Below are 26859 nucleotides of genomic sequence, written 5' to 3' on the forward strand. Positions count from 1 at the left end.
CATGTGAAAAGGCAGCTGTTTGCTGAGTCACTGGCTTCTTCTGTGGAGAACAAGCACACATTCCAGACTGGGATATGGAAGGTGGGAGGACGGATTTAAAACAGCAGCACCAGGCCAGGACAAATGAGCTCCAGGCCCATTACCCTCCTTTTACACCCACCCATGCAGTCATACAAATTCCCAATTCCCACAACACAGATTTAATAGCACACACAGGAAAAGCAATGTCACAACGCAAAGTTGCTAAACTCTGCTTTCAATTTCTCTTTTTCAAAGAACTGAAATGTTAATGATGTCACAGAAGTGCATATTAACCAATTCCTGTGCAGTTTTCTCATTACAAAGTGTTTTCTCTCAAAGCACCACACTGTTGTTTCCATCAGCAGTTCACTTCATTAAGTTGCCCTCCATGCCACAGACTAAACTAATGATTTTCTTGTCTCTCGGTTAAGTGGATAAAATGCAAGTGTTGCTTACGAACTTGGCACAAAAAAAAGTCATGAAATTTTGCTTAGAGGTTGCACAGTCCGAAGTACTTCATTTTTTGCGACAATATACAGGGCAGTTACGTACTCAAAGCGGGTCATTTGTTACATGTCCAAACATTGGTGGGATCATGCTTGTTAACTGACCCATTGTTATGTGAGAGTATTCCAGGGCCGCTTGTTGCATCCCACCTCTTTATTCTTCAGGCATGAAATTGTGATTACCATAGTGGGGCTCATCCATCTCAGACTCTCGTCCAAGTCTCACTTATTTTGCTTTCTCTCATTCTCTTTTGATTCTCATCTCTGTCTTCCTCTTTTATGAAATACACACTAACACTTACAAACACACACAAACACACCCAAACACAAAAAGAGCCGCCCACAGCTGCGTCAGGCCATCTCTTTAACAATCCAATCTGTTTTCTTTCCCATGATGTTTCCCATTGGCACAGGGAGGAGAAAATCAGATTTACTCCCCCACAGGGCCCATGCAGTTGCACTGATATGGAAAATGATTTCAGTACTGCTTGAGCCCATAAACATTATTTTGGTCTCCCCTGTTAATGACACATTTCTTCCCAGCATTGTAGATCTCACAGAGGAAGAGATGAGTGTAAGGAGGGGTAAAGGAGGGAGGAGGAGGAAGAGAGGAAGGGGAGAGGAATCCTCCAGGGCCTCACATACAACAGGGGAGTCCTTCACCTCTCAAACTGCATCCTGACATCCTAGACTTTTCTCACTCCCACCTCTTTCACACACAAACACACATGCAGAAACACAAACAGCTAATCAACCATTCAGGAACTTAAACTGTAACAATCTTCCTGTAAAGATCCCCCCAAAAAGTGGGAGCATAAAGAAAACAAGCAGAGTCAAGGAGGAAATTCTCACCTCTCTATCTATCTAGCTGTCAGCCTGGTCTTCAAACGCATTTGGCTCCAGGGCTCAAAGCAGCCCCACTACAACTGTGTCATACAGCCCACATTTATTTTATTGGTGGAAGCAACCAATCAAGCAGACCCTGTTCTCCTCTTTAACACAAGTATAAAATTTATACCCTTAGTGGTGAGTCTCAAACCCTTTCTGCCAGGGGCATTTTGTAAGCAAGAGGAGCATGAAGTAGCCTCAAGTCCTAAAAGCAGTCATTTAATATGATGGTGTTAAAAAGAGACTTCAACAGGCCAATAGTCAGGCACTAAACCTCTCATTTGGCATCCATTAAAACCCATCTGCAGGACTACAAAGGGGGCAAAAAGAAAATAGCCTCACTGGATATGTCTAAAAGAAAAAAAAAATGATTATTGAATATTCTGACTGAAAGTGCTGTTCTAAAAATGGTAGTTTCATAGCCCTATGATCAACTGGAATGCTCTGGATCTGGTTTGTTTTACAACCAATGACTGATCTGTCTAAATCTCCTGGTTTTATGTTCTGGTCATGGCATTGGATGGGTGACTAACAGTAGTTTGCATGCCTTGTTTCAGTCAAGGCTCAGTCAGTCAGGTCCCGGACACAGACATGCCTGGTAATGGAAAAAAGAGGCAGATTAAAACAAGTACTCAGCATTATACTCTCTAATTAGTCCCCTGTTAACTTTTGAACTTAATTGGTTAATTGAGATGTGGTTAGACTGGGCAGGTTTCCCCTCCCTGAGGCTGACCATACGGCTCCAGTATTTCAGCCTGGCACTGCCTGGCACAGTAGGTGGCTGCCTTTCTCTCGCTCTCTGTCTTTGTCTTTTCAAGCATCCCACTGCTGCAGTGATGGGGAGGATGCCGCACAAGAGGCAGTAAAACTATGTTTTGCGAGTATGTTTTAGCAGTGATTGTACCCATACACTGCACACATGCTTCTGCCACATGAAAGCAGCGCTTTGACTACCTAGTCCTGGGTGGTCTAAGCCTCTCTTCTCTCAACCAGCGGTGCTAGGTAGATAGGCTTTGGAAAAGTGGAGTGTGGATGTGGGTGGATGTTGTCTCACCACAGGCGAGTGGTGTTCTATCGAACTCAGAAGTCAGTTTGCTTTGGAGGAGACACGAGCAGCATGTGGAGGGAGAATAAAAGTATGCCGCAATACATACACAGATAAACACACACAGCCTCATAGGCGTCACATTGCTTGAGTCTCCCCATCCACTCTGACTGATGTATAATGATACCCACAACACCACATAAATCTGCAAGCAGCTGCATTCAGTGGGGTAGATTTTGCCTGCTGTCTTTCCTTTTTCACTTTTATCCTGTTGTCTCCTTTTACTCCTTCTAGCCCCATAACTCATCCCCCTTCTCAGTTTTCCTTTCTGTCCTTACACCCTCTCCATCACTCTCCCTTTTTTTTCCTGCCGCTCAGCACCATATTTCTGTCCTCCCTCATCACCTCGCTCTCTTTCCTCAGTTGGCATCATTCAGGAGCTTCAAAATGGAAATGTTTTCTCTTCATTTTTAGGGGTTTTGAATCCACATTTTCCCCCTCTTCCATGTCCCATTTGTTTTTCTGCTCTTGTTCATCCATTAGATTTCCTGATGCCTGGGAGCGCAATGAGCATCTTGTTTTATGGGGAGTCACAGGTTCACCCCTCCAGACATCAGAAGCACCCATAAATCAACATCTCAGCATTCAACTGCTAACCATGACTCGCCGGAATGTCCTGTTCTCCCTTGTCCTCCCATCCTCTCTGCCCCCTTCTTCTATCTGTGGCCCGGCGCCTCCTTTAGGTCAAGCAGAGCAGTGCTGGACTAGAGGAGCCTGTCTGAACACACTCCTTCGCTGCTGTCCTCTGAGTTCCCTTGGACCGACTTGTAATATGATAAAGTCTTGGAGTGATGTGTTTGCGAGAAACAGAAGGCAGCTCTCTGGTCTGGCTTCTCTCTGTCTGATGTAGCCTGTCAGAGGCACAGAGGCAGAAAAGTGCAGATAACAGAGCTGGGAGCCGCCGCACCAGCCAGCCAGCCCAAGGTCTTTCTGCAGCCCTGAATGCAATTTGCCATTCGTTCACAAGGGGGAACAAAGAAGAAATGTTTAATTCTTGTAGTGTTGGCCAAGACAAATGCAAGCATTTTCCCTCTGACAGCCAATTGACAAGGGGAAGCAAGGCACCTGGGTAACCAAGGCCAAACATTGAACAGCATTTCCTTGTAAAGAACACACTGTATAATTATGTGCACAGCTCTTAAAATTGTTTTGTTGCCAAGTCTCTTAGCCATAATGACAATACTCTCTTAGGCCTGTACAAATAACTACCTTCCTTTCCTCCGTAGCAGCCTGCATTCTCTAACGAATACAAGTTCAGCCAAATCATGCTGTAAATTCATTTACAAAATGCATCTGACAAACCGAGCTTTAAAGTTATGTTTGCCAATCACTGACACTGGTCATCCATGGAATGTTGCTGCTGGGGCCTGCTCAGCATCTGCTGCAATACACATGAGCAGAGATGAGTAAAATCAGGAGAATTTCCTGCAAGCTGTACACATGAGAAGGTCATTTTCACCAAAACAAAGTGTAATATAGAGCAAGGCTGTGATAAAACACATCTCCTCTCATCTCACTGGTTATCTCGACAGACTTTAACAGCTAGGAGTGAGAAAGGCTAAATTCAAGGTGAAATCCCTCAGAGAAGAAGGGGGGAATATCATCTCAATCAACTACTCATTGCTTTCTGTTTGGTTGGTTGGCCTCACAGCTACCACTGCAGCCTGTCTATCACAATTCACAGTGATCACATTAAGTCTGCTGGATACTACATGGGCGGACTGGACAATTAAGTGTCACCCTCACTCTTTATTTTTCTAGAGACTGAAAGCAGGAATGGCAGGAGAAGGGAGACCTTGTGGGGGTCACATGAGGACTGCAGCATCTGATCAAACTCAACAGATGTGCTGCAGCTGCTCGTTTGGTTAGCCTTTGCATCGTCAAAACACACACACACACACACACACTCGCTGAAAGTTGCAAAAATACCATGCAGACACACTTTAGCTAAATTAAAACCGTATATTTTTCCAACTGGTCATGCTCAGTAGTACTTCTTGGGTTTTCAAATGAACCTCTGCATCCCAGAGTAGCTATCAAACTGACTGAGTTTTACACTTATTCCTATTTTTTTATATATATATATATAAGTTTAACTCTGGCCCAAAGCACTGGTGTAATGCTTTATAGCCAGCAGAAGCTCAAGCTGTATGATATGTTAAATGATTCAGAGAATGTGTGAACGGCAGTCAATAAGTTAAAGTTGTGGAGTTTAATTGGGGAAACACAAAAAGACATAGTGCAGATAAACTTCAGCTGGGAGCCTGCACATCCACAGGAGAGCAACAGCTTTCAGCAGCTTATCACAACCCCAGAAAGCAAGGCTCACTTTAGATCTGGCAGAGGCCACAATGGAGAAAAGCGGAAGGTGGAGGAGTATGGGGAGAGAGAGGGAAGGAGACTAAAGGAGAGTTATTAAGTTGATGTAAGGCATTGAGGGGAAGAAGGTCTACTGAAATGTTTTGACATAAAAAAGCAAATGTGACACAGGTACTTAAACAAAGCTGGCAGATGACATCTTTCTTTCTATGTCCTCTCCTCTGTTTCCTGTCTCTCTTTCTGTTTATTTTGACACACACTAACACAGCTGATAATTGGTGCTTAACTTTAACTGCTCATCCACTCAGACCTGATGGCAAAACTTGTCTTTAAACCGCCAGGCTGGCTGCCATTCTTAGCCAAGTTGAGCAGAGGGAGTGGGGTCCACATCTTTCACCAAGATTACTGAGATACTAAAACACCCCATTATTTTCATGAGCCTACATGAACACCAGGCAGTCTGGTAGCATGAATAAGCTATGCCTGGACAACAACTTGGTTGCACTACTGCTGCACAGTCCCATGTTATCATTTATGCATTATTATTTTTTTACCATGCTGTATATGCAGCAGCTTCCTTTCCTTGTAGCATTGCGCAATGCATTCCCTCACAGTCAGTGTGTGTAACTATGGATTTGTGTGCTGGAGAGTGCAGTTTCCAACCCTTACTGTATTTGTTCTGGCACTGTGTCCTATTGTGGCGCTTGGCTTTGCACTCCTCAGATAAGAGAGCAGTTATGTCAACACTGGGTGCTGTGAAGGAGCCGCCTGGTCGTGTTGACATTCTACAACACTGCTTATTTACTCTGACCACAGAGTTCAGCCATCATTTAGGATCTAATGCACTAATGACCAGATGCCTCCTGGGGTGGAGCCCCCTCCTGGCCTTGCTCGGTACTGGCTCTCTTGTTCTCAGGTAAGAGATCAGATTGGGTGAGTTGGGATCACTAAAGGTTTTGAAAAACTCACTTTAAAGCAGACTGAATAAAAGCTTCTCACAACACTAACCCCTTAAAGAGTGAGGTAGCATGAGTCTGCATACTGAGTTGTGCTAAGCGGCAGCATCAGTAAAGAGCCAGTGGAGCAATCTATTTATAATTAGGGTAGGGGGAGGGGGTTAATTGACTCCTTTGAGAAAGATCCTGATTTCTGTCAGCCAGTCCCATAATCATGGGATCCAGGGCTCTCATTAGGCCCCCACCTCATTGGTCTCCCTTCTATTCTTTGCCTCCCCTCCAACCCTCGAACACGCTTCCTTACTCACCTCTACTCCCCCTGCTTTGAGACTCCAATAGCTTCTTCTTTTTCTTCAGCAAGCCTGGAGAGGGTGAGGCAGATTTATAGCTTGCACCTGAATGAGTAAGGTGTACACATATACAGAAACACACGCCCACTGCAATTCCACACACACACACACACACACACACACACACACACACACACACACACACACACACACACACACACACACACACAGATCCTCACATACTAAAGCTCAAGACTGCAGCTGACCTGACTGCGACCTCAGCACGGTAATGTACTCGCTAGCAGGTATTAGCAGCAAACCTGGTTACACATGTCTCTGTGGCCTGTAATGTGCTACACACACAAACATACCATTCTACCTAAGTTCAGAGCTGTTTTTCTTTAATTTCCAACAATAACATTTGTACCACAATGCCGCAGGAAAATCGTTGCAGCCTGGGTTTTGAATTATTTACAAGCAGTAAGTATACACTACTTGATGACATGCGTTCTTACCACAAATGAAATACATTACACTGGCATGTCAACTTACATGAATATTTGTTAAAACATATCCACAAAGACAAGACTTTTGCTCAACATGGTTATAACTGTTTGCACAGAGAAACCAGCTCCCTGTTGGCTTCTGTCCTTTTCTCATCCTCTCTTATTCGCTCGTCTCTGTTCTTTGGAAGCAGAGTAACATTTGGAGAAAATATGCAAAGAAAAAGATAAAAGAGGGAAAAAAAGAAGGACGGTTAGAAGAAAAGAAAGAAAAACAGACAAATGAGAGATTTCCTTCCACAAGTCCATAAATCAGGTGATGTGTGCAGGAGTAGTATTAAAATCCAAACTTTTTTCCCCCTTTTAAACAACCAGCACTAACCACCCTTCTCCTATTGCATGCACAAAAATACACACCTAGACAAATATGTGTGCATACTGAAATACACGAGTTTGCACACTTTCTTCTTTTCTCTTTACACAATCTCTGAGATGTTGTATACTGGTACGACATCTTCGCTGCTCTCCACCACAGCGGCCTGGATAACTGGCACAGAAGTTTGTCTCATAAAATCACTTGCAGTTAGGAGCGGTGCAAGCTTCAAAGCAAAACGGGTCAATGCAAATGTGCTAAAATAAATCCTGCTCATTCTGTAACATAAAAAATCCACCTTGTGCAAGGGGCAGGTTGGTGCAGCTGCAGCTATAGGTAAGTGGGATTGGCAGATGGAGGAGATGTGCTCCTTAAAGAATTTGCTATATGCACACAGTGGGATATCATGCACTGGGGGTGGATGTGAGAGAGCTGAGTATAGTGGCACCCTGCTGGGTTTTGAGGTATCTGCTGAGTTGAAGACAACAGAGGGAGCAATGAGAGCAACTGTCAGCAGCTCTTTTTTAGCTTTAGTGTTTGTGCAAGCTAATGTGAGTGTTGTTCCAATGCTAAACAGCTCTGGACTCAACAAATGTGAGCTGTGAAATAAAGGCGGCAACGATGGCCAGGTTGGGGAGCTGGGAAGGCTCAGTCGCTGCAGGAGAAACTTGAGCCCTGCAGGACCGTCCTAGAGACTGGCGGACTGATGGAGATCCAAAAGGACTTAGGATCTGCTTTCATTCTGAATGTTCGCCATCTGCTTGGCTGGAAAGAGAGCCCATGGAGCTGGAGAAAACTCTTTAAACTGACAGATGAGACAGTGGGCTTAGTAGTGTGTATGTGTTTTTGTGTGTGGGTGTGTGTGCACTTGTGCAGACAGTGTGTCAGTATTGATCCTCAAAGCAGCTCCACTTTCTGAAAGAGGATCTGTCAAATGGGGATACACACATTTACTCATAAAGACTCACAAACACACAAATATAGAGGTGATACAACGTGGAACTAAAAGTGTAAATAACTATTTTTTTTATAAGCTAAGAGACATCTGCAGCTCCATCACATGTTTTAGTCTCCCCAGCTGTCCTTTCTTTCCCACGTAGCTGCATAGTTCTCCACAGTACATATGGTATCGATCCATTCAGCCTCCATGTGCATGTATGACTGTGGTCTAGCAATGTGCTGTAACCATGGGTGAACGCCTTGTAACACATTAACCAACAAGGTACAGACTTTCTACATTTCCAAAGTAATTCAAAGTCATGGGACATTTTGTTTCCTCACAGCCATAAATGGATCAGCATGTGCACAAGAAACTGCAGCCATATTCCAGTACATATAAGTCTTTTGTCTTCTCCAGTGGTACTCAGGAGCTTTGTTACTATCCAACTGTCAAGCAAATTTTAAGATCAGTTTTTTTTTTTTTTGTTTGTTTTATTTAGCTAAATTGAGTATGTTTTGTTTTGCCATTTCCATCACCTTTTCTAATATGCAATACAATTTTTCAAAAGGCTCATAAAAGAAACACCTTAAAGTAAACACACTAACTGACACACTCCAGTGTATCTGTGAGCCGTGACTAACTTCAGAGAGTAATCAGTAGAGATGCACACAACAAAATTCCTGTGAATTCTTGTCAATGTTTTCTCTGAACTCCTGACCCCTGGTGAAGCCACAATGATGTCTGTATTCCTCCTTTAAAAATGATATAACACAGGCCTGAGGGCCTACTGAAGAAGCTGGAGATACACTCCCATGACTGTCATCCTATATGCTGGGAATGTGATGTGATTTATAACACTTTCCATTTAGGAACTGAACCACTGCTTAATGCAAAAGTGGGCATCTGTACACCTGAGCACAGGCTTGTTCCACAGAAAAAGAAAAAAAGAGAGTAATTAAAAGTTATGAGATGAAAACACAGCTTCCTAAATTTCTTACCTGACTGAGTTTGCATGAAACTTGCAAGATAATGCAGAATAAATCCATCTGTGGTATTATTCTGATTACTGTCATTGGTATACCAGCTAATCAACATTGTAATTGAAGCAGGTGGATTGACATTCCCAACAGCCCCATGCAGAAGTGGAGATGAGAGATGGATGGAATATAAAACGCCCAGGGATGAGGTAGAATTAAGCACCTGCATCAGCCCCCCTGCCCACCCCCACATGCTGCCCTCTCAGCTGCCTGCCACTCTGTTTCCTCTCTCTTTCCTTTTATACAATCTCTCCATCACACAGCTCCTTTGATTGCTGCTTCCTGTGGGCATGCACGCTGACATGCACACGCCAGTAAATATAACACATACATACATACACTAAAACACAAACACAGAAAAACACACTTCTTCTCTGCTGCTCAGAGACAGTTGCACCAGCTGAGTTTTGATTTGGGAAGAAAAGTTGCCTCTACTACAAATAATGACAGGCACTCAAGAAACAAGCAGAGCACCATTATCACACAGAAATACGCACACACACACACACACACACACACACACACACACACACACACACACACACATGTACAAGAAAAATGCAAAACTTACAAAAACATGCAAAAAGCATTCTTAAAAGCAAGTTTAATCAAATACACACACAAGCAACCACCCACACATTGCAAACACACACACATGCCACTGTGTTCACACAATCTCCCATTATGCTGTATAACCAAAAGGCATTCAGCCATTTCAGCAGCATTCTGAGAGCCAGCCAACTAAGAGGTCTGTCAGTGCATTAGCCAGCATGTAATCATAGCCCAACCTCACTGCAATTAGAACTGGTTCTAATTCTTCACTGGAAGTACTGCCTTCTCCCACCGCTAATAGTTTACTTTACTCCAACAGCTGACAGACCCAACCCTGCCACCCCAGCTTTTTAAACTCACACACATGCACTCGCTTACTAACACAGGCCCATCCACAGCTGTGGCTCGTCTGTCAGAATGGGAGATCAAAATGGATCCTGGGAATAGTCCCCAGCCATGTCCCACTTGTGCCACATCAATCCCTTGGGTCTTTCAGCTGTGCTACAGTTCCCCCTGTGCAGCAGAGCTCTGTGAGTAAAGGCCTCCTTGCTGATTTCTAAGAAAAATAAAAACACTCAAAAGGTTGATGGAGAGAAATTATATTGAAATCATAAAATTATTGCAAAATTAAAGCCCAGGAGCTCCTAAAAAGCTCTCTCTAGAAAAGGCAGGGATGTAAGGTGGCAGGTAGCAAGATAGTGCTGAAGAAACGTTAGCTAATGAAGACTGAAGAAGAGGGAATACTCCCTATACTGATAGTGTTGCTATTAGCCTGTGAGCGGGTGCGTTTTGGTGTCACTTCAAAGCATTCCCCACTATTAATCAAAGGCTATCCAACCCTCCAGAAAAGGCCTAGCTGGCTGTGCAGCTAACTACCCTCCTCAACATCAGCACAATGGAGCTATCATCACGGCCGTTACGCTACGCTTCGGCCAGACAGTGCACCTTTATCTCAGTATTTATGTTACATACTCACAGCCAATTAATTTACCTGCCATGTCTCAGAATAAAGCATGTGGAGTAGGTGGTGGCAGAGGGATGTACACAAGCGTACATTTCCATTGTGTGGTGGTTTATGTATTAGGGTGGGGGATGTGCAGCACCTGGCTCAGGTTGCATTCAGCAGGCTGTGTGTTTGGCCTTGGGGGCTCTTTATGAAAGCACCTGCAAGAGGCTGCAACCTGTCTGGTCCAGACCCACAGACCCAACCCTATTCTGATCTGGCTCTCACCTGCCATCTGAAGGTGGCCAGCCCCCCCACCCCTTCCGGCACCCCAGCTAACGACAGCTACTCAGCTAGATATCAACCACCAAGCAGCAGGATTACCTACTGCACTGTCTCTGTCTTTTAAAAGCAAGATAGATTTTATACAATGATAATCCCTGAAAATCAGCGTTTCCTCCTTTTGTTTAGTGATTCTGATGGAAAGCACTTTTTATTGGGTCAAAGCAAAAATCCACAGGGCAGAGGTGAAGGATTTATCCTCTTTTTTATGGCTATAATGGCTAGAAAATGACTTGCAAATGGAGAAAATGCATTGCCTTATTTTGCCACTGCTTGCATCTTGTAAATTTGCACATTCACGTTACATGAAGATGAGACGACACAAGACACTCTCCCCTCCCTTTCTGTGTCCTCTTATACTGTACTGAGAGACTGTAGCAGCGCTGAGGGAATGAGATAACCGCACACCATTGTAAAAAAAAGGCTGTCAAAGCTTCTTTTTTTTCCCTCTCCCTCTCTTTTCTTTTTGTCGTTCTCTGTCAAGGATATAAAAAAGCTGGAGCAGTGGCTGCAGAAATAGTTCTGTTTCTATAATTAGATGTAAACAGATGAACCAGACTCTCAAGCTTGCTCTGTCCCAGTGGCCCTACAGCCTCCTGGGAGGCAAGATGTGTGAGTCAGTGTGACATGCTTCTGTTGTATGTGTGCATCCGTGTGTGTGTGTGTGTGTGTGTGTGTGTGTGTGTGTGTGTGTGTGTGTGTGTGTGTGTGTGTGTGTGATGCATTGTTTGCAATGCACCAGTAGGTGTATGACAGCATGTGACAGTGTGCATCTAGTCTTGCTGTTGCTTTCTACCGAATCTGTCTGTCTGTCTGTCTGCCTTTTTTCGCTCTTTCTTTGGGAAGCACAAATCAGCCCCACCCCCCATATTCACCGGAGGCTAGGTCACTGGCTGTGCATAGCAAGGAGAGGGAGCTAATATGAGCTAATATGCATGCAGCAACGGCAGACAAACACACATCTGTTGCAGCGGCGCCAGTCATTTGCCCCACATCCTCGGGACTCATGCCATATCAACGAGAGGATGCAGTGTAGCCTAGTGGTCATACCAGGCGAAGAAGGAGGGGGAGAATAGGAAAAATGTTGAACAAGGTGTGCACAAAGGGATCTACTGAGTCACATATGGGTCTGCATGTAAAAGAGAATGGGGAACTGTGATAGACATGGTCATCAAACAGTGAACACGCAGGCATGAAAAAATGAGTAAAACGGGTGATTTAATTAAAAGAAAGAAGAAACAGATAGAAATAAGGTTCTTGTTCTGCACATCAGTGTTAGAAGAACCTGAGGAAATCTATGCAAGATAACAGGAGCAACAAGTCCAATTTGGATTAAGGACTAGGCATCTGGTTGGATGGTCCCAAGAGACTTATTAAAATGGAATTCCTGATGCTAATCTTTGTTTTCTCACAAAAAGGCTGACACATCCTTGAGAGGCATACTGCATGTAAATTTAATGGCAAATCTCTGCATATATTTAGCAGTACACCTCATTGTTTGGCACTCTATGTTGCCACAGCCCACTGTTTCTGTGACAGCCACCAAATTGTAGACCATTGTTTAAGCCCCTCCACCACATACTGTCTACCATAAGAAAGCAAGCTGCAGAGTACAGAAAACACAAAGAAAGAAGAATAACAAGAGAAACAGCTCTGTACAGAATTATTTCTCTGTCAAACTGAATGTTATACATTAACATGTTGGTTCTAAAGGAGAAACTTAACCTTGCCAAGGCACCCTGCATAATAAGCTGTTGCCTGACAGCTGAAACATTGAGATTCTGTAAATTCTTCATATGAGCATAAAAAGAGCACATGCAGGTTTTTTCTAAGAGCAGCAAAACTTAGACCACATTTTTTTTTTTTTCATGAAGAAGGCATCTCCTGCTTAGAGGCCTAATATCCGATCCAGCAGGGACGGACTCGGACGTTAGACAGTTAACCGTGCACCTGTCTATGCCTCACAGCCAACCACAGGGTGTCTCAGCTCTATCAGGGGGTGGGTGTCTCGAGAATGCAGTACAGGACACACATATGCACATCCAAAAGCCACCCACCAACCCAAACTTAACCACACACACATTCATACACACTCATGCACATACAGTATTGTCACTAACCGCAAATCGGCTGACAACAATAGAGCAACTGCCCCTTTTTTTTCTTTTCTTTTCACTGAATGATTACATTAATAAAATTGGAATTAAAAAAAAGAAAAACAAGTAATCTGGATTTTCTGCTTGAGCTGTTAATAATGTCTAACAGCTGTCACATGCAATACGGCCATGCGTGGAGGTGGGCCTGGGGCTGCCTGATGAGAAACCGCCTGATACTGAGAGAGTGGGGGGGGGGGGGGTTGGGGCAGAGGAAGACACAGAGAAATCCAAAGAAAGAACACATCCACAAAGAAACAGAAGTTCTTGAGTTTGGGCAAATGGATCAATCTGTTAAATCTCACAAACACTATTTAAACTTTTGGTCTGTGTGTAAGTCATGGGAAATGAACAGAAGCCACATTGGATTTTTTTAATTCAACCTCTCACTTCTTCGTGTTGAGTTTAAAAATAGATGAGAGGTTTTGAAATCCAATGCCCTGAAATCCAATACAGGAAGGTATTACCCTGCCCGTCACTCTCACCCGTGGGTCTCCTTTGTCTATGGCCTGTGTTCACGCCCCATGCTCGAGGCGAGGGCTCTGTGGCACCATGCCACACGGTGTAATGTGGGTGGCAGTCTGTTTGAAGAGCCTGTGTCTGAGGCAACATGGCCACTCGCTAGCCAAAGTCCTCTCAGAAAGTCAGATCCCTGCTTCTTTTTGTTTGTTTGTTTCCAGGCAGCCAGACAGTTTTACTGATGAGCAAAGATATTCACTAAACACCAAATGATTAAATCTTCTATCTGATTTCAAATCTACCTTTTAATTTACCTGAGTGCAACAAATTTCTGATGCTTTCACTTATTTATTTATAACTAATGGCCAAATGCCTGGCATGGAGATCCAGGCTTGACAACAAAACATGAATCAAGAAAAGTCTCTCTTGTCTGACTTTTAATGATAATGGATGCTTGATTATACTCAAAACGTGTTACTCTTGTCAGTAAACCAATTTGCAAATTTGTAAGGGCCTTACCCTTTCAAAGATAGCTGACCGCCCTTGCCATGCATTTTGGTTTCCAGGGGAAGTGTCGGGGGAAGGGGACAGATGGCAGCAGCACCGGGTAAGGTGCTATTTTAGCCAGGTGTAGGATGCCAAGCAACACCTCCACTATTGAGTGGGACCTTAGTGACAGCCATACGGAACTGTGTCATCTCACAACAATCGACAAACGAGCCCAACAACAGGCCGTAGTTCTCGTTCTGTTTGCAAGTGCAAAGAAGGAGAGGGAGCACACAAAGCCAGTGCCAAATGGAACTTGGCCTTCAACCCATGCTCTGTCTCTGCACTTCCAGAAGAGGGGCTCCTGTGTATGAGTGGCCTTTTAATGTTATGTTCAAGATTTATTATCACCCAGACTCACTTCAGAGTTTCTTGTTCCATTTCCTCGCGTTTTTTATAAGAAAAGACAAGCACAGACATTAGTGGGTTTGGGTGCTGTGTAGCTGAACAACTACACTGAGCTTGAAACACACTGTAAACACTGCTCTTGTCTGGGGTCATCAAGAATGTGGGGTGGGTAAAGGCAAGCAAGGGCATGGTACAATCAGCACTCACAACACTAAAGCTAGGAGGCCTTGAAGATGAAGCCTCTCTTCTCATGAACAACCCTCTCTGTGAGGTTTGTTATTTTAAAGACCCTGGTTGTAACCAGCCCTTTGCTAACTCCACCAAACACCTGTGTTTGGCTGTGAAAAGTTTTCCCAACAACCACAGACCCATGGGATATTTCAGACGTTCAATAAAAGTCTCAGTAAAGTTATTTATTCTCCTAAGGGGGGAAAAATGGGAGAAGGCAGACAGTATGACTAACCTTTGAAGGGGGGAGCTGCTCAGATATCCAGCTAGGACATAAAAACCAAGGGAATGACAGGGACATCCTACCAGTAAACAATAAAGGGGGTGGAAGGGACTGTTTTTTATCTTTAACAGCAGCTGTAAAACACACACAAAGCTAGGGTCTGCAACAATGGGCCAAAGGCAGGGGAGGGTGGCTAAAACAGAAGTGGCAGGAAGACCACTGCTTCCCAGACACAAGGGTCTTCCTGCTGGAAAGAAAGGAGACTGAAAAATTGAGGGGAACAGACAGAGAGGACAGCTTACGGAAAAGGAGAAAAGGCAGATGTAAAGGAAGGGCAAGCTGAGTGAGTGAGATGACACAAATATGACCTTTGATTACATGGGGTGTTTAGAGTAGAGCTGAGCCATGGACAGCCTCTGAAACCCCCCGCTGCTTCCACACAGCCACACCTCAGCCAGAGAGTACTGATCAGAACAATATGGCTGAAAGATGAACCAGCAGCCATAAATGCCAGCAGTAAAGACAGCTCCACTGTGTCTGACACCATCCAACATCTGAATCCTGGCCTCACAGCCAAGCAAAGACTGTCTCCAACTCTACGCTGGAGCCAGAAGAAGATAAAATTACTATTTCAAAGTCCTTATAAAGAAACTGGCTGAATTAAACCACATTAGATGTGTTTACAGGTCTGTGTCTCTCTGTGTCAGCGTGTACACGAGAGAAGCTGCTCCAATGTCACATTCCCACATTCCCAGAACACAGTGCAAGTGTAAACTATAAATCGACCACCTGACATGCATTACAAATGACTGGCTTGTAGTAGGTGAAGATGGACAGAGGCAAATGCAAACTGACAGAATCTACCGGCTCTAAGCAACATGGTTCAGCGGGCAAGAATGTAAAAGTGTGTTTGCGCCTGTTAGCGTCCGACTAGAGCCAAATTCACAAGTCTGTGCAAAAAGAAAGAGAGGAAATTTTATCCCAAAATATGTTGAAATTCTGCAACCCTGCTGGGAACAATGCCAAGAGAGAGTGTTGCAAGTGACATCACTCTTTTCAGCAGCAAGAGTGTTGGGAGCGCTTACATTAAATACCACTGCGAAGTCAGAGGAGCCCTTTCAAGGAGCCACATCAGAAACCTGCCTCTCAATGCATTTTTACATCAACGCTGAAATATTCATGTTCTTTGTAAAGTATTCATGTGAACTAGTGTGCAAGTTAGTCCCTGGGGGGAAAGTGCAGAGAAACCGAACACAATCAGCAAACAACACGCTCAGTTGTGCTATAATGTTCCTAGCATACAGGCCACTTGAAGAAACGTTAATGACCTGCCCTGTCAGGAAGAACAGTCCTGGACCAGTTTGGTCAGTCAACTCTTACATACAAACTACAATGTGCTTGTATTCATTTGGGTGGAATTGTTGAAAAATAACATGAGGTTGATGACATGATCACTGAAAATGCAATATAATGCAAGAGAATGTTGTGCTTTTTTATTTAATTTCATTACTGTCATATAAATAAAAATGATTTTGAACATAAAAGGGAAAAGTTTGCTTTCATTTTCATAATTCAATTAGTTTAATTCCTTTATTTGTAGAACACGTGCACATCTTTGCATTCATCTGCCCAGAGAGCCAGCTGCTTCATAATGTTTTCTTTCAAAATGTCCTAATAAAATATATTTTATGACAAAGGGGAGTATTCCACAGTGCTTCTCTTTTAACAGAAAGCATCTACTGTTGTTATGAATTTCCCATCAGAAAAATGAAAACCCTGAATAATTTTGAATTACACATCATGCCTCATCCACTTATTTGCGATATGGCATGCATGACATTTTCAAAAATTATTAAAATAATCAATCAAAAATTGTACATCAGCAGAGTGCAATAATAAAAAATTCTAATGTGACCTAGAGGAGAATCTGAAATGATGTGAACTTATGTCAAATTGTGCTGTATGTTAATTCAATCAAATACTTGATATATAAAGAATTAAATCATTTTCATCTGCAGGATATTAGACTGCCCTGCAGTCCCACATGCCTCACTGACAGAACTGAGAACAATAAACCACCTGTGCTGCTCATTGAACAGTGATGACATTTGGAGGGGTGGTCTTCAGTGTTGCTGTTACACAATTCTACAATAAAAAACAATCCCAATCTGATTGGTGGGAGCACCTGAACCCCTGTAGCCAGCATAAGCCTTAGTGCTCTCAACAAAACATCTGTAAGGAAAAAAAAAAAAAAAAGAAAGAAAGAAAACAGGCATTTCTTTGTATATATGTGTGTTTGCATGTGTGAGTGCTGCCAAAAGCAAGCATGAATGGTGAGAGATGAATGGTTAACAGAACCCGTGAATTCTCCTGAATGACTAATTATGCCTAATGTTTAGCTTGATTTTGCAAATTAATTCAGAATCTTTACAAACACAATAAATTTGAAAAATATCTCTGGTTAGCCTGCCACATCATTACCAACAGTAAAAACACTTTAATAAGATATTAAAAGTGCAAATAAACAAACAACTGCTTGAAATAGTGTAATACAGGATAGTATACATTGCTTAAAATGTGACTGATGCTTTACTCGAACACCTGAGACCACTTATGTCTTATACAGATTTAGCAAATAAAAATGACTAATAACCCAGAATTCTCTGCTGCCTCATAAACATGTATTTTAGAGGCTTCATTTGCATACAATGAAAGTAAATTATATGTGGAGCTGTTTGATCCAATCTATTCCTTTCTTTTGACTAAATCTTCTCTTTTATTCTACATGGGTGGACTATATTAAAGGAATAACATATACCTTGTGATGAAGTCCATTACAACATCTGTGAACCAGTCTGAGAATAAAATCATTGGCTTTTGTAGAGCATATTAAATTAAATTCAATGCAACTGTAATTATTCCAAATATCAGCTGCTAAAGGTTTTTCTGTTCAATGCTCTTCAGGCTGCACATTTTGACTGCTCTGAGTGGACATAAAGGTGTGCTCTAATGTTAGTAAATGTGCACATTTGGACTCACATGATACCAAAGTCATTTGATAAACCTGATGCATGCACTGTGAACCCATTTGCACCCCAACACTTTAAAGTTCAATATAGATGGGGATTTTCTGGTATTGCTTATCATCCTGTGACCTCCACAAGCCTGCACATATACCCTAACCCATGCAAACCTCCTTGTCCAGTCTCTTTCTTTCTTTTGGCTCCGTGTATGGCCTGTGTTTTTTTTTTTTTTTTTTTTTTTTTAAGGTTAAAAGAGATGACATCGGTGTGACACATATCAGTTTAACTTAGTGACAAAATCTCCTTCAGCTTGAGAGACAGGGAACCAGCGTCAGTGTGCTGCAAACGTCAAACCAAAGCAGATCTTAATTGTCATTTATTTTATTTTATTTTTAATTTGTCTTTTAACATCATGCCATGTATGAACTTAATAAAAGACGATTTGCTTTACACATATGTCTTAATTGCATTTGAAATAACCACAAATATATATTAAGATTATTAAAAAAAATCCTCATCGTTGAACTCATGTAAATTACATTTCATGTGATTTATTGGCTATTTGAACAGCGAATTTCTGTCAACAGCCACACCTGAGCAACCCAACACGAGCCTCATCTATTGTTGTCTTTTGAGCAAAAAAAAAATCTGCTTTGTAAAACACAATAGGCCCACACATGCCTACCGTCTGTTATTCACGATGATAAATGTTGATGCTTTATATTGCAACATTATGTGCATTTGAAATAGTTGTGGGATAGCTCATACACACATTTCAGTAGCGAAGGACATAAAAAAAATTAAAAAGAGATAAAAAAATGTAGATGTTTGACTAACCTGAATGAGGAGCCATTGGTATGTGTGAAGGGTAGTATTTCCCCGGCGGGAAGTGACCGGCATGCTGCACAGAGCTGTGGCCCGAGGGAGCGATCCGAGAGGCGGCTCGGTGTACCAGAGCGCCCCGCTCTGAAAGAAGGTGCGCCGGAGCAGCGAAATCCCGTCCTTCCATTCCGAGGAATGTTAAATAATCCGAAATCCGGATAGGGTAGGTCAGGAAAATCAGATGCAACCCATAAAATAATCCTTCCCTTCGAATCTATGTGTTGCATTCAGTCGATCGCAGGCTTCTCCAGCCAAAAGCGCAGCCCTCGATCATCTTTTCTGTCAAAGGAGAAATTCAAAGCAGTTTTCACTTTCAGCAAAAGAGGGAAAGCTCACATAAGAATAGCAAGACACAACATCCTAACGTTAGAGTCTACAATTTAAAAAAGAAAAGAAAACAAGCGGATTTTCTTGACAACAATCCATTAATAGCCTACAGCTTCATTTCATTTTTCTCCTACACATTTGTGCATATTTTTGCATATGGCTGAAAGCCACCTATTTACCCTTAAAGCTGCCTGGTCAAAAGTAAACACAGTATATGTAAACGGCCAGCGAGGCATCCCAGCCTACTGATCCGGGCTCAGCTTCGCCTCTATTGACAACCCCATGGAGTGTAGGCCTGCATGAAGAAGTGCACTTCATATGCCAGACACAGACACATGGAGAACACTGACACATTTTCACTTCCTCTGTATTCACTTCCATCTAATAATAATCACATTATATATAGTCCTGATAATTAATTAAAATACCCCATCAGCTGGTTATCTGTCATTCTCTCCAAAACCACATGAACATGCAGTAGGCTAAATATTTTATAATAAGTTCTGATCCCTGCAACAAATATCAAAAAGCAGAACATTTTTTTTGCTGGAGGAGGAACTGTGTGCTGTTCTGTTTGGACTAAAATGATGGAAGTCTACTCATCCTACATCCCAAGGTGAACAACGCTGCCTTCCTTCTGCTCGTCCTATTGTCTCGCACTGATGCAGGCGTTTTTCTGTCTCTGTCACCTCGATCCAGCTCTCATTACACCTCACATTTTCAAATTTTACCCTGAAATAAACCTCATTGACGTAAATTGCAAAAAAAAAAAAAAAAAAAAAAAAAAATGGTACACTCAAAGTATAAAATAATGGAAATGAAAAGAAAAACACCTATCACGTGAAGAGTCGACGTATTCTCTGAAATTTAGATTCAGGAAACTGCACTGTCCGTTTCTGAAGTTTGGAGACATGTCACATTGTAGGAGATGTGATATTTAAAATTAAAATATCTTCATAACAGAGATGCAGCAGCTCCTGAAAGCCAGGAGCTGTCTTATTCCTCCCTGTGTGTGTGTGTATGTGTGTGCGTGATTTTGTGTGCATACTTGCACGTGTGCACGCCCCCGCGTGACAATGCCTGTGTGTGTGTGTTTGTGTGTGTGTGCATGTGAATAACTGCACTCTCACTGTCTTCATCTGCCTTGACCTATTTCAGGTCAGGTAATCAAATGGAGCAGTAACTACATTATAGGTAATTTCCTTTGCAATGGCACAAACTGTGTTGCTCTGATAAAATACGAAAAGAGGACAATTATAAGACAATTAAAAGAAAAAACATATTTCCCTGAAAATTGTAACTAAATATCTATTTAGGCTACTAAACGTGACAACTGTGAGAAATTAAAAGCCAGCAGAACGCAGTTTAAGTTTTAAATTTCCCAATAATTTGTTTCTAAATAAATTGTTTTTTACATCATAGATTCTCGATCTGGTGTCCCATGTTTCTTCGAAACAGGAGGAAGTCTTCAAACAATCATTATGTCACTATAAACCGAATAACTAAAAAAAATGTAAATAGGCTAAAATTCGTAAGTTTAAGTCTTAAAAAAAATAGGTATGCTTTTATATGTTATGCTACTCATTTTTAGCTCTATCATCTTTCCATGTAGCAAGTTATAGCCATAGCCAACAATTCAGAGCCACAACAATAAAATTGCTGCATACGCAGGTCCCTGGAAAAAAAATCTGGATCAGCAGAGATTTTCCTGAAATAATTGTGCGCTTGCATGAGGGTCTTTGAGGTGCAAACATCTAAAAAGCCTTGCTGTAGCATCCATGACGATTTAGTCTTCTGTGTGTGGACTGTAAGGGGATCTAAGGTGAATGGCCGCCCGTCAGGAGGACTGCCTTTGTCTCCATACTGAGAAAGTGTTTCTCGGTCGGCCATTACCTTCCCTTCGCCATGCTGCTACATCCAGCCTTCCCTCAATGCCCACTAAAGGTCTAAGAATAAAACTGTAGGATATTTAGGAGGTTTGTAAGAGACTGTGGCTTTGTAAATGTTCGAAAAGTGCATTTATGGAAATTTACTTGCTGTGGCGTAAATGTGCACGACGGTTTCTTTCTATTTCACCTTGAATCGGGCGATTTCCTTCATCCAGCACGCTGTTTTTTCTCCCCCTTTTTATTTAAAATTCAAACGATCGACGCTCCTAATGAAATTCAAGTGGTTGTCAATTGCATTTGTAGAAACACGTCGACAACAGAATGGCAGCTGATGAATCAAATTATGCTGCATCGGTCTGATCGTGCAGCGAGGGAAACGACCGGCCCTCCGTGACTCATTTGGCCGGCATGGAGTGCACCTAAGCCGGGGCGCGTAAGAGCATGCTTCCCGCTATGTGGCAGTGCAGATACTCATCTACTTCCATTGTCTTCACACACCACGATTTCGTAAAACATATGGTTTTGCTATTTATAATTGCCATGTATAAAAATAGCGTATTTGAATCATTTATATTTTATCGAATGATTTTAAGTCTTGCTTAATTGGGGAAAAAAGGGGGAAGAAATCGACGTACGTTGGCATCTTTATAAAGTAGCCTAAAGATAAAGATCACTGATGCTGCCATTCAGTAATAAAATTATAACATTACAAAAAATAGTTCACATATAATAATAATAATAATAATAATAATAATAATAATAATAATAATAATAATAAATAGCGTATTTGTGACGTGTCAGTTCATGAATCCATTGATTTATTCAACAGAGGAAACACCTCATACATCCTGTTTTGTTATTTTCAAAAAAATTATTGCAAGGCACTGTGTATAATCCACAGCATGTCACATCCAGCATTTTGGACAAAACACTGCCTCCATTTGTCACAACCGGGAATCAGAGCCTGAAATGTTTTATTAAACACAAAAAATTATAAAGGATATAAAATGACTACTTACTGGTGTGTTAAATCCTTGCATAACAATAAATTATAAAATCACAAAACTCTGAGAGAGAAGGTGCAAGTGCGACGCCCATTTAAAATCAAAATCTGAGATTAACCATGTGGCTAGAATGAAATCCTACAATATTTCCATCTGAGGCTGTGCTGTAGTCTGCTGCCTCAGTCTATGAAAGCAGAGGCCAGTGGGACTGGAGCTTCCGGCCTGGCTGGATTGCGGCTCGGCTCTTCGAGCAGCGGTTTCTCTCCCGATGCAACTGCGTACCTTGCGTCCCGCTGGGGCAGGGTAAACACGCCTTCCTATTGGCCGGATACCTGCATGGTAATGGCCTCGTGCCGCCCGCCCGCAGATACGGCAGACTCTGATTGGCCGACAGCACAAACCAATGGTAAGGTGACTGGCAATTCTAAACAGAGTGAAAAGCGCCAGATTTAAAGCACTAGATTGTCAGATCAGTCACAATACAAGTCGTTGCCTCCGAGCACAGGCTCTATGCGTGTGCACTTACAGGGTATTTATGGCAGATTTAACAGATTTCAGCCTGAGCACATCTTATGAGTGAGCAAGAAATTTATTAGTGTTTTATATTTTAAAATCAACCCCCCCAAAATAATTGAATACATTTTATGATATACAGTCCAAACAAAGCTTTCAAGATTATCAAAAATAGTTTGTCATTACAACAATAATAATAATAAATATTATTGTAATATATATATATATATATATATATATATATATATATATATATATATATATATATACAGATTGATCCCAAACGAAAACGCGGGTAACACAGTGTTTACCTCTTGTGTTGCATGTAGATTTAGTCTGACATAAAGAACACTGTGTTAAAGAGGTAATTAAACAAGACCAAATCCAAAATAGAGCTTTAAATTCAGCAGCATGACTTTTTATGTAAATAGCTGAGCAGTATAAATAAATATTTTTTAGAAAATAACATTTGTTCTGTTGTAGGTGAATACTTTTCAGCCCCTTTTTTTATTATTTGCGAGCAATCACTGATCCTGTGTCAATATTTTTTCCTCTCTTTATAGCCATTAGAGACTACTTGATCAATTGTTTTAAATTTAATTTATTTACACTCTGCTCCGAATCATGCAGACAGACACTCCAATATGTTATTACCATGGACTTTGCTTATTACATTATTCTCAATGTTTACAAATGAATCGCCTTTGTATGTACGGATCTGATTGGCTGGCACAATGCCAGAGCATTGTCAGTCACAGAACGTAAACAACACTCTGATTGGCTGTTGGCCAGTCCGCATTGGGCTGTCCGGGAAAAAAAAAGGCAATAACTGGCCCCACGGTTTCAAGGCATCCCGGGATAGATGATGAAAGGGGATAAGGCGGACGGTTTCAAGGCGCCCCATAGGCGGACCCCCCCATTGGCCCTGAAGCCATATGAGTCAAGCGTGAATCAAAGGGAATACTGCAGAGAGGGGAGAAATTATATGTCTGATATTTGAAATAATCGAGGTTGGTTTTCGAGTAAATGCGGAACAGCAGTGTAATAATCTTTATGAAAAGTTATGAAAACAAGTGAAGCGAGCCTCGAAACAATTCAGGAAGCAGGTTTGCACGTGAGAGTGAAAGAGGAGAGAAAACAGCCTGCGCTTACGGATCGCCCAGCTTTAATGCAGAAAATCTGCATGGAGTCTTTCACCGTTTTAAAGTGTAGCTGCGGGACGTTTGTCATATAGTCGGTGCGGCGAGGTGGGAAATAAAAAAAAAGGGACATTTGTTTGAAAATGTGGACTCAGTGTGAATCGAGGGATAGCGTTGCATGCTGTTTCTAGCTGCGGTCTGGCTCTGGTCGGTAAATTCAGGTTTGGGCATAAAATGCTCGCACGGAGGCAGAAGAGATAGCGGACGGATTTGTGTGAAGACTGAGATGATCACGAACGTAATGCCACGAAAACATCAGATTTTATTTATTTATTTCACTGCCTTGCACGCATCTTCTTTATTGCTATTTTAGTGGCGATTTAATCTTTAAAATGTACTGAAATACTTTTTGACCCATCTTCTTTTTAATCTATAAATTGCATTCTTTATTTGGTAGACCTTTTAATTATATGTTTTTATCGTACGAATAGTGCACAAATTTTATTTTAAGTCAGATTTGTGCTGTATAATTGTAAATTCTTCTGTTTTTTTTCAGGACACTGTTTTAACAGATTGGTAAGTAAAACAATTTAAGAAGAACCCTTATACAAAAGCAGATTCATGTTTATTTATTTATTTATTTTTACTCTATATGTTTGTGTGAAAAGACGTCGTATTAACAACTAGATGTCGAAACAAAAGAAGAATAAATTTCAGACTTATCTTCTCATGAGAGTGCCTCTGGTGCTTTCATTCCAACTGTTACTCCAAAATATTTAAGTCCTACGAGCCTGCTCAAATTAAACATGTATTAATACAAATAAATATTTTTTCTTTTTCTTTTTTAATGTCTTTTGGACTCCGGTGTGTTTATGATGTGGACTTGTGCACTGCCCTGTGTGTGTGTGTGTGTGTGTGTGTGTGTGTGTGTGTGTGTGTTAGAGATTTCACCAACGTCTGCCTGCATGGCTTTAGTATTAACTTATTTAAGCAGAAGGTGCTGGAATTTCATCCCACCATGAGCTCTTCTCAAGTGACTGCGTGCAATGTGGAATAGTCGAAGAGTGGGTTCGCTGCACACAAAAACGCACGCGCTAATACGTGCTTGTGCACGCACACCCTCACACAACAGACAGGGCGATAATTAATGCGGAGTGAGTGATTTCTTAAGAAAAAGACCAGTTTTACGACGAGGATTGTCCTTGATCAATGAAGCGTTGATGATTGACAGTCTGTGATTCCCACCCACATCTACACACGGATAAAGGGCTCTTGAATATTAAGGGAGGACAAATTCATAGTCCTTTATTTTCCACACATATAATAAGCCATACTCCAGCACACTGAAAGTAAAAGATCATCTGGAACTTTTGACCGTGAGCGCACAGTGGATTCATGCTTTGATTTCATGCTTTCTGCCCTCAAAAATTGACTTTGGACACCCCTGCTCTACAAAGATTAAAGTCATAAAGGGTTGTTTTAAAACAGATTTGCCTCATCTTTTCGCTATTTACATGCAAAGATATTTTGATTAATTCAAGTTTAACATTTACAATCTGAAACTGATCCAGCTTCGTCAAGCTAAGTTCTCCAGCCACATGCAGGCTGATATAATACAGAGATGGCTGACAATAGATAACCTTTGACCTGTGTGTGTGTGTGTGTGTAAGTGTATTCGTGGCAGACTATCTTTTCATATGTTCAGATGTAATGAATCATATATATGAAATAACAGAGTGACAACAAATCTTAATTATTAATGTACTAAAACGTCACATATTATTTGTTGTCATGTTTACCATGGATGGATTGGCATAATTTAAATCTGGGAAATGGGAGGAGGTGCATGTGCTTCTGTGGTGGGGGTGCCACACTACTATGCCTGAATTGTTGTGGCATATGGCATAACCAGAAGCCTACTGAAGACTGGCACGGTATTTAAAACTGCACCCTATGGATCTGTAATCAATAGAAGCAAACAACCTTTTTTTTTTTTTTTTTTTTTTATAAAACTGTTCATTTTATTAATAGATAATTCTTTTCTAGATGTTACGTTAACAAAGGAGGCATCTATAACACATTTCATTGTGAGCAATAGGGCAAAGACAATCTGGTAATTCATACTTCTGAAGACAAAAGGGCATTGGAAGCCTGGTGGACACAGCCAATGCACAGAATGAGAAGACGTATCAGAGCTTATGGTACTATAGAACATGCACACTAAAACTCTTACACATACACACACAGTAAATAAACACTGACATTCTTAAAAGTAATTGAATGAAAATTAAAGACATACTTTTTATCAGTTGAAGAATCACGATTACAGAGTGTGCAGGGTATTTGTAAAAATGGAAGATCTAATCATTTGTGGTGCACTCCTGTGATCTTCCCTGGTGCATTTGAACTTCTTTACCTTTTAGTTTTTAACCAAACCTGATGTTGTATTTTAACCCCTTCATTGCCACAGTGGGAATTTTCAGGAGGCCAGCGACATCTCCCTTGCAGCCCTGCAGGCCCTCTATGGAAATGTCAACATGTGTAAATATCATCACCAGTTTCTAGCACAATTCCTTTCTGCCAACAGACAAATAAATTTTAAATGTGAACTGGGTGTTTTTGTGCTCATGGTAAATATAATTATTACAAGCAATGAATTCAGTAATTTACCAACACCCATAAATCATGTCAATAAACTGTGTTAATGTCTTACCACAATGCTCCTCCGGTCTTGTAAGCAAGATGGCCGTTGTTGCCAAAAAAAGGCCTTGTTTAATAGAAGACAAGAGGGTTTCTGTGTGGTGCCCAGCTGCAGGTTGCATAGGCGGCACTTAGCTGAACTAACTAGGAATCTTCTAGATCAGTTTGGGGTTTCAAACACAGGCCTGGTAGACCCAGGTCTGTCCATAGCAAGTCAGACCTGCTCTGTAGGCTTCCCCTTGCGCTTCTGCACTCATTTCACATGACCCACTCTTCATACTCATCCCTTTATGAAAACATGAATGCTTGTTAGGGCTGATTTATTAGGATATTCTGATTTCTAGTGCCAGTTTGTCAGAGGTAAAAGAAGAAGAAAGCTAAAACAAAACCAAAACAATATCATAGGATTTATTTTGGCAGTGAGAGGTGTAAATGAAAAAAAAAGAGAAAACTACGTATTTATCTCAAAACCATTGTCATATAAGAGATTGTGTTATACAGCAGAGCCTGCCTCTAGCTGACTACTAAAATCCCCTGCATGCAGATGAGGTAAGTTACCACAGAGGCTAAATTGTACATTTTATATGAAGAAGAATATGAGAATATATGTGATGAGAAATATATATATGAAGAATATATGTGTGCAACAG

General features: G+C 41.5%; 1 protein-coding gene across 7 annotated transcripts in view; it reads right to left on the reverse strand.

Annotated features, from left to right (window-relative positions):
- The window catches only part of LOC121631263 (BAH and coiled-coil domain-containing protein 1), a 61682-nt gene extending 39595 nt beyond the window's left edge, over nucleotides 1-22087 (reverse strand). For all 7 annotated transcript variants that reach the window (XM_041972102.1, XM_041972068.1, XM_041972084.1 and 4 more), the window contains exons 1-2: nucleotides 21873-22087; nucleotides 18593-18916 (exon numbers count right to left, since the gene is read on the reverse strand). In XM_041972102.1, the coding sequence (XP_041828036.1) occupies nucleotides 18593-18764 (172 nt within the window). In that variant the 5' untranslated portion in view covers nucleotides 18765-18916; nucleotides 21873-22087. The remainder of the gene's footprint in view (nucleotides 1-18592; nucleotides 18917-21872) is intronic.
- Nucleotides 22088-26859: the final 4772 nt, after the last annotated feature.

Source organism: Melanotaenia boesemani, chromosome 2 (assembly GCF_017639745.1).
Source record: "Melanotaenia boesemani isolate fMelBoe1 chromosome 2, fMelBoe1.pri, whole genome shotgun sequence".
In the NCBI taxonomy this organism is placed as follows: Eukaryota; Metazoa; Chordata; class Actinopteri; order Atheriniformes; family Melanotaeniidae; genus Melanotaenia; species Melanotaenia boesemani.